Below are 9,075 nucleotides of genomic sequence, written 5' to 3'. Positions count from 1 at the left end.
AAAGAGTGTGCACTCCATGACCAAAAGAGGTGAGATCCAAAACAGCAGCAACCAAACATGAAACCCTCCTAGGAGCACATGGGTTTAGGAGGGCTCACAGGTGAGAGAACAGATATGGGGAGGTCTAAGAAGGAACTGACACCATGACCTACACATGGTTTGTCTCTCTGCAGTGAAAAAAAAAACCCAAAGAAAAATTCTGAACTAAAATTACATTACCTATTCTTATAACAACAGACAAACAAATTGTTTACAATTACAAGCTAAAGATCAGAAATTTCCAGCTCCCTTGGAGTTCTGAATTTATGCCCAGTTGTGCTGTTTATCCATGAATCTTGATGGGATACTTTGGACTCTATGAAAACATAATACGTTTTCAAATGTTTTGTTTATAGTATATTTCACTAAACATCTCTGATGCGAGAATGTCAGTTTTCCCTACTGTCTGTTACAAGGAAACAAAAATTCCGTCATTCAAGATGCACATTTTGCATCAAGCCAGTGTATCTCTCAATGTGGTACTTTCTGAATGCATTTCTCCTTCTGAAGCCTACACAAAAAATTATTAATGAAACCAGACCTGATTATTTTTAAGTTTGCCATTTAGTGCTTAAACATAACCAAGCCTACTGCCTTAGGTACTAGCAGAAATGTATTACAAAAATGGACATAAATATGAGACATATCAAAGAAGTGCATTAGAAGCATCAAAACTGCATTATCTATAAAACAAAACCAAAGGGAAATAAAGAAACACACTCTTTTAAATGAGTTGCCTGCACTGACTGTAATTTAGATTACTTTCCTTCTAACAGTGTAAGTCTGTCTGTCTTACACGTATTTTTCAAATGATGACTACAGAGAACACTACTCTTCCAGCTGAGTCCCCTGACAAACATGCAGTCTCTGTAATATATCCAATCTACTGCCCAACCTTAAGTATGCTTCAAAATCAAAGCAGTTTTGATATGGAACACACTTTTTATGTGGGCTAAACTAAGTCAGTATTTGGCTTCACTACATGGATATAACCTTACAAAAACAGAACTTCTCATAAAGCAATAATATGCATACAGATTGAGTGACAACAACTCCCACATTTTCAAACACCTGAAATCCAAAAAGACCAGCACAGGTACTTAATTTTGAGCATGTATTCAAAAGCACCTTGAGGAGTCATACTGTAAGCTAAAAGATGACTCCAAGGATTAAAAAAAAAAAAGTAAATGAAAGCAAAGTTCAAACCATGAGACACAGAAAGCACAGACCAAATGACAGCCCAAAATCTCAGCTACAGTATTTTTAATATTTTAAACCATGTAACGATGATCCCAAGTAGAGAAAGCAACTGACTTGCACTCTGCTGCCAGGCAACCGAAGCCCAAACATCTGCTCTCCCGTGTGTTAGACCAGCATGCGTGAAACTAACATGCACAGAACCATGAGACACTGAAGTGCAAGACATCTCCACCTGGCCCATTTAATGAAGTATGGCAAATGGTTGAGCAGGTTGAATGTGTAGAAGGAATATCGAGTAATCTCTGTCACAGTCCATACGACCAGAAAAAGAATAACGCTCTCCTCATTCTGGATCTGCAGAAGTATAAAGAACCAACACTTTCTTCATCCTTAAGCTTCTTTTCTGTGCAAACTGCAACACACTTCTGTTTAAGATACATGGAACAGAACTAACATTTTGTAAAGAAAGAAAATTCTGGCATAAAAGTGATATGCTGAAACCATTACCAGGTACAGTTCTTTATCATAAGTATTTACTAACATACAGACATTCTGCAAACTGAAAAATCTTTACCCATTATGCAAATATCAAAATATAAACCCCTATAGTTAAGCTTACTCCTCCTCTTTATTCTCTACCAGCATTTTCACTATGCTATCTGTCTCCCTCTTTGTATTTGTGGTTAATTTACTTCTTTATTTTCTTACTCCTCAAAACAGCAAGAAGCAAACAATGCTACAAAAGATAAGTTCCTTTCACCATCCTTTTATACCCATTCTGCATTTCTCTACCCTGTCTCCTAGACTTTCTCTTACTTTTTATCATGCTCCTTCCTCACTGTATAATGCACGTCTCCATGAAACTTTAGACAAAAGAACTGCTCAGTATAATCTACTAACTGGAACTTGGTCACAGAAGATCAAATTTGGCAGACTTCAGAGAGCTGTAAGATGGTTAAGGAGCTGGAACACAAATGGATCACTACATGACGAGTAGTTGGTAAATCAGGAGCTTTGGGCAAACTCACGCAACAATCCCATCTAAGATTTAAGTTCTGAGTCATTAAACTGCCTCATCAGTAGGTAGCATACCTCTCTGCCATTTCAAAACATCGGTTATTTTTCACCCCAAGTGAACAAATAAACAAAAGTCCCCAAATACAAAGAAGGCACGTGGGGATCTATTACAAACACTACCTTCTGAGAAGAAGAATTACACGCAAGTAACTTGCTTTTCTTTAAAAGGGGAGGAATTTTGTAATACACTTCCATGCCTGAAGGCTGAAAAGCTCCAGGGATGTCTGTGAAATAAAGTAATACAAGTTTTGTTAAAATTACAAAAAAGGGAAACTATTTTTTTAGTAAAATGCAACATGATGACAAAGCTTAATACATCTCAAAGATGCTGAAAATACACAACTGTCAAAAGTCAAGAAGAACTGTAAGTGCTCATCATCTCATAAAATCACACCCTCGTGTCAGTCAAAGAAGGTGCACTTTTAGTGAAAGGATCTCACCAACATCACAAAAGAATATATAAAAATACCGCCAAACTCATAAAAAGCAACAACTGAAGTGCAAAGACATCTAAACAAATAAGCAAATGGAAAGACAGAATTAGGCTGTTCTTAGCCTCATGCAATTAGAGACAAACATTGATAACCCAAACTTGGATTCATGTCACAGTGCTAAATCCAAGCAGAAGAGCTTTAAATAAGTATGCAGAGAATTCCTATCTGTTGCCTTGCAAATCTCCAGTCAAGTAGAGAGATCTGGGTCTGGCTATTATCACTAACAAGCCTCTCACCACCTAAAGTGACCCTGAACATTCATGCCTGCTAAGCAGTAAGAGCGTGAAATACAATCAGACATACATTCAGATGTATTTTTTCTTGGACACAGCTACTTGGACAGACCTACTGTACTGATGACAGAGAAAACAAAAGAAATTACTGGATATGCTAAAGATTTAATCCACTGCAGATAATAACAAAATGGCAAAATGCAGTGCTATATTTCAGCATCCATGTAAATGTTCAATGTAAAAAAACTGGTAATCTTTGAGACATTTTCCCTTAAGGGAAAAATCAAAACACCTACCTTACTAAAAAAAAGAAAAAAAAAGGAAAAAAAAGTGACAGTAAAGCAAAAGATGAGGTGTAGAGAGTCCTCTGTGAAGTGCAACAAAGGGGTTTGACAACCGAGGCAGGTGCGATGACAGCCCATCAGCAGAAAGGCACATGCCATCTGCTGGTGAGACAGTTTAATGGCTCAGCTTTGTACGCTCAAAAGAAATCCAGGAGCACAGGCTCAAAATCTATCACATGCCCTGCACAGAAAGCAGACCTCAGAAACTGAACTGCATGTCCTATCTACCAGCTGTAAGCAGTCTGCTTGTTTCGTTCTGCTAACGAATCACTAGGCTTACAAAAACCACCTGCAGCCAGGCAAATGAACTACCATCATTGATACAGGACCTGAAGCATCACTGTGGCTGGGTGACTTGATATATGTTTTAATGAAAACAATGCAGTATGCATGCCATCAAATATTAATATTACCATAACATCAAAATCTTGAGAAAGTACCTAAAATAAATTGCAAAATCATAAACATGTTTAGCCAGGTGAATTCACTTTAAGACATATTTTCATTTAGATTAATTCAGTAAGTGATAATTTAAGTTTTTGAAAGGGAACCAGTAACACTGTGGTAAATAAGAGCAGTTGCCACTGATCTCACTTTGGCAGACAACGGCCGGCATGATGCTGAAGGCTGTGCTGATTCACATCTAAGACCCAGACCCAGTCTCCTGGGTAGGAGCGCAAAAATTCCATCCTGTAAGCCCAACTTCCAAATGCAAACTCAAGTAGGTTAAGTATTCTCTGAGAGAATGCCATTAATTTTTGGTCTTCCTGGTAGAATGAGAACTGTATTAACGGCTTCTCCTCAAAACCAACCGAAACACAGCTTGCTCACGCACATACCTGTTTTATACTATGTGCAATGAACCACACCATGAAGATTCTTGAACTCACTTGGACCCCAGTCACAAGCACAGATGTGCGAACTATTCCTTAAAAAGAGAAACATGTTATCTCTGTGCCACAATTCATGTTTTAATTAGTTACAAGAGAAACTAAAACAAAGAACTCACCAACTGCACAGTGGACTACCTGTAAATAAAAATAAGTTAGAGGTTACTGGTGTACAGTATGTTACTACCTATGCTACAAACACGGCCTTTTGATATGAATGTAAACCTAAGCTGAATCCTAAAGGAGAACTGGTTTTTTGTTCAACCAACAGTCTTTAAAAGAAATACACATTAGAGCCCTGGCAACTAATGCTGTGAAAGGCTCAGTATCTAGTCTTTGCAAACACATTAAAGAGATTTATTATCCTAATTAACTGCATACATTACATACTTAGATACTGACAAAGCATTTATTTTTTCAACTAACAAGCTTCCTTTCCAGTAACTTATTCAAAGAAGAATCTTACAGGACAATGTGGAGGGAGCCATATAAGCGATGCTAAACGCATAGCAATTTTTAAATGTTCTGTGTTCATTATGGATTAATAGCATTATTATAATTTTGCCAATGACAGGTATGAAGCTTCAGATGGATAGTATTTTCTGGTCAGTAATGTTTAGCAAATAGAGTGCTTTTCATTATTTTGACAGATTTGAGTATAATTACTTATGGTGAAAGTTAAATAGCATAAAAACCTATATACATCTGGCCACGTGATTTTCATAATCGCTTGAACTACAAATATTACAGGCAGATTGAGAAAGGAAGTTAAAACATAGGTAGGCCCTCTTTGTTGTGCCTGGGAAAGAACTGTAAGTGCTCAACACAACAGGTTCATTCCACAGACTACCACAAACTGAGACCATGAGTGCAGAGTTTGCAAAAATCACATTATTTAAAGAATACTTTGCATAACTTGCATAGACCCTGTTGTAACAGATTATATAGGGCATATGAATCCAGCCTGGAAATAAACAGAAGCAGGAAAGGCACAGAAGGATGATGACTGCAATGTAAAGAATAAGAGGGAAGCTATCTCTGGAGATGGAGATGAGGTATCTGTGAAGATTAAGGGTTGATCTGCTGGCTGGAATGCCTTCAGAGATTTTGCCTTTCGAGTTAAAGACTCTCAATCAAAGCAGTTCCCAGGCAGTATTTGATTTATAGAAATACTAGAATTATGTTTGAAAAAATGTGCCCATTTGTTTAAACTAGTCATCTTACCCCCAAAAAAACTTCTTTAAATAATAGAGATAAAAGGACTTCAAGTACTATATAACATTTTGATATTCGATTCAGGTTATTAACGTGTTTTGCCTATGATATGCAGCATCCAGTAAAGCAAACTAATGTTTAAAATTTACCTCAAGCAAAGCAAATGTCTGGAAAAATTTAAGCGTCTTTTGAACGCTTCTGAATAAGCCTCTATGTGTTCCTTTCTGTATATAAAACCGCACCATGGCAATACCTAATACCAGCCACCTACAAAAGAAAGAGAATGGATACATTTCAAATTAGAATTCTAAAAATATCCATCCACTGTAAATAATTTAGTAGAATAGTTTCTTCACAGAATATCTTTGCTTCTCCATTTGTCGGTGTTCTTAGGAGATTATTAAAAATATCTTTAGACATAAATATAATGTTACATAAATATTACACTCTTTTATCTCTACTTTCCCGAAAAGGATAGAGGAGTACTTGTTTACCTTCAGAGGACTGACTTGAATTGATGGGACCCACAAAACCAACGGTCCATCACACTTTTCAGTAGCAGTGACTATATATTTTTACTATTAAATCCTTAAGCATCCTTACTTTGAACTGCTGTTATTTGAAAACACATGATGAAATCGGGACTGAAGCCACCCTTTTGGGCCAAAGGTTTGTATAAGGGCTGGAACCTATGTACATGATTTTTACATTTCTCATGGCCCCTTGACTCATAGTTTTCAGAACTGACTAGTGATCTGAATGCTTCTGTTTGTGCTTGGCCAACTGAAGTGACCATTATGATTCGGTTTTCAAAAGGGTTGAGAAGTCATCTTTGAAAATCAGACTCCAAAGTGCTGAAAGACAGGTGCTCTATGCTCCTAGCTTCCATAGGCAGGTATATTTAACCAGCACGTTTGATGGCGTTAGCTCATGTTTTTGTGTTTAAGGACTGAACAATGCTACCAACTGATAGCCCTTCCAATGTAAAAAGCAAGTAAGAGTGTCTTTTCATAGAACTGGAATTTGATATAACAAATTGAGATCTCAAATGGAAACTGAGACTAACAAAATAAACTTCTAAACTCTGGTGGGTTGATCCCCACCAGCCAGCCCAGGCCCAGTACAATAACCCAAGGCGTGTGCAATTATAGTTAATCCATGTTTATATAATTAAGATTTTCAAAATAGTGTACTATATGTTCCATCGTTAATGCAGACCTATACCACATTTTTACAAACACCATGCTGGGGAGGTGCCTTAAAACTTCACCTTTCAGTCCACAAAGACTAAGGAAGTATAAAAATTCTTTAATATAGACTTATAGGCATAACAACATATTTTGAGAGTTAAAAATCAAAATACAAAAATGACAGTAACTTTAGCTTAATTTCTTGCTTGATGATATTGGAAACAATTACTCCGTGGGTTTATCCCACATAAAGCCATAGTAAACATGCTGTGCAGCGACACAAACTCTGGCTAAGGAAGGGCCCAAGTGACAAAGCAGAGGGGTCTGAGAAACAGTCAAGTGGCAGATGCAGAGAGCATATAAACATTGGGAGAAATATTTAGGTAAACATTTGGATAAACATTCAACACCTCTCCTGGTCTTACACTCTTCCCTAAGCATGAGGTACTGGCTAACACTGGAAACAGGGTAGCAGGAAAGACTGTTTGGTCAGAGCCAAATGGCATGACCATGCTTAATGGCATGAGATGTGCACGGATTGTGACAGCTCTCTGTTCGCCTCGGATGGCATGTACTTCAGTATCAGCCCACTAGCAACTCTGACACGCAGTGCCTACCGCTATGCAGGCACTTGGCGCGGCCCATTCCAGCACTTCATGACGGCATTTGAAACTCACACAGAGCTAGTCAGGCTTCCCCACGTGGTAGGAATCGTTCCCCTCCTTGATCCCTTCTACTTTAAACCCATTAATCTGACCTGCCAGAACTCCAAAATTTGACCCCACAAGTGTTACTTAGATTTTTTTAACAGATTTTAAATCTGAATGCATTAATTTGAGGTTGTCTCCCGCCACTGTGGAAATGAAGAATTACTGGAATATCGCTGGTATCCCTTCACAGTCAAGGTGCCCTGTTTTATAGTGATGTGGTTGACAACAGGACGGTGACAGTGAGTTTATTTCCAGCTGGCAGCACGAATGGTGACAGCAACAGCTCTGTCCTAGCCCTAGACTGAGAAGTCATAATACGTCTAATCTAAGAATGCGTTTTCTTCACCTCATTCTGTAACAAAAGGGTTGCGGAGAGAAGTAATCGTGGACTATGTTCAGAAGCAAAGTGCAACTATTTTTCTTAAATGTTTTTTTATTTGGACATGAATTTCTGTAAATTAATTTATTTAGTTCTCAGTGGCTTTGAGTTTGGACCTCAGGAACATCCTTGTACTGAGTACTGCAAATAACCAGGAAATGGAAAACACTTTCCATAACAAAGATAGCACTTCTGTTTGGGACTTGCAGTAAGACCAAGTACTGATCTGTCATTTCTGTCCCTTAAACCTCTGTTAGAAAGAAAGATAAGCTGCTATTTTTTATTAGAATGGTTGTTAACATGCAATGATGTATTACTTCATTAAAACTCTAGTACCCTTTGCAATAGTGCAGTCTGGACAAATATACTGTTCTCATTACTTAATTATCCTGTGTAGTTCCCCTGTTAAGTACTGCTCTATTTCCAATGGATTTTCTTTTCTTAAATTGTATCCATAAAACATTATAACAATTTGTTCCTATCTCTTATTTCTCTGTTTCCACACAAAGTATGTAATTTTGTATGTCTTTTTTTGCATGTTCCTTTTGATACTAATGGAAGATGGGAAAGAAGGAAGTGGGAGATACTGAATCAGCACCTAAGGTCAAAACTAATATGGTTCGATAATCTTCTACAGACATAGAAAAGTCAGCGGCAAGGGTCAGTGTTCATTAGCAAATTCACACATGGAGCAGGAGGTTGGGAATTCAGTGAAGTAACGTTAACCTGCCAGCTAGAAAAAAATGACACTGAGTAAAAGCACTTTTCAAAAGGTGCCGCTGCATTATACAAACAGACTTGAGTATGTGTTCAAGATTCACTGATGCTAGGGAGATGAAAGCCATTATGATTATATTCCTGGCTTTCTGCATCAGTGCTTGAACTGCTTCAAGCGCAGCGTATCAGTTTTGCTCTACGGGATTCGGATGACAGAGAGTCCACCCACTGGCAACCAAGGTAAAACTGCTCTCATGATGAATGTCACCGTAGACGTTATAAAACTGTTCATTCGTAGTTTTAAGCATGTGGAAATTAATGGGGTGGGTTTTTTTTTCCCAAGAGTTGGTGAACCGATTTTCAAGAAGTGAAAACATGTGCTTCAAACACTAACAACATAAACCTGAGTGCTCTTATGATGTGTAATACAACTAAACTACCGCCTTTCCCCGGAGCAAGCACCGCGGCGTGGGGCACGGGCTCAAGCGAGCCCCTTGGGCTGTTTCAGCTCTTTGCCGCCCCGCTCGCCCGCTGCTCATCACTAAACGGCCGCCGGCACTGGGGACCGCGCTCGGCTGTGGGAGCTT

At 38.3% G+C, this 9,075-nt stretch overlaps 1 protein-coding gene across 1 annotated transcript in view; it reads right to left on the bottom strand.

Annotated features, from left to right (window-relative positions):
* Positions 1–5,754, bottom strand: part of PTPLA (protein tyrosine phosphatase-like (proline instead of catalytic arginine), member A) — an 8,533-nt gene extending 2,779 nt beyond the window's left edge. Inside the window, exons 1-4 of the mRNA XM_010156980.1 lie at positions 5,642–5,754; positions 4,397–4,415; positions 4,227–4,315; positions 1,472–1,593 (exon numbers count right to left, since the gene is read on the bottom strand). Of these exons, the coding sequence (XP_010155282.1) occupies positions 1,472–1,593; positions 4,227–4,315; positions 4,397–4,415; positions 5,642–5,737 (326 nt within the window). The 5' untranslated portion in view covers positions 5,738–5,754. The remainder of the gene's footprint in view (positions 1–1,471; positions 1,594–4,226; positions 4,316–4,396; positions 4,416–5,641) is intronic.
* Positions 5,755–9,075: the final 3,321 nt, after the last annotated feature.

This window comes from Eurypyga helias, unplaced genomic scaffold, assembly GCF_000690775.1.
Source record: "Eurypyga helias isolate BGI_N326 unplaced genomic scaffold, ASM69077v1 scaffold4958, whole genome shotgun sequence".
NCBI classification, from domain to species: Eukaryota; Metazoa; Chordata; class Aves; order Eurypygiformes; family Eurypygidae; genus Eurypyga; species Eurypyga helias.
This window is presented reverse-complemented; position numbering and strand designations above follow the sequence as displayed.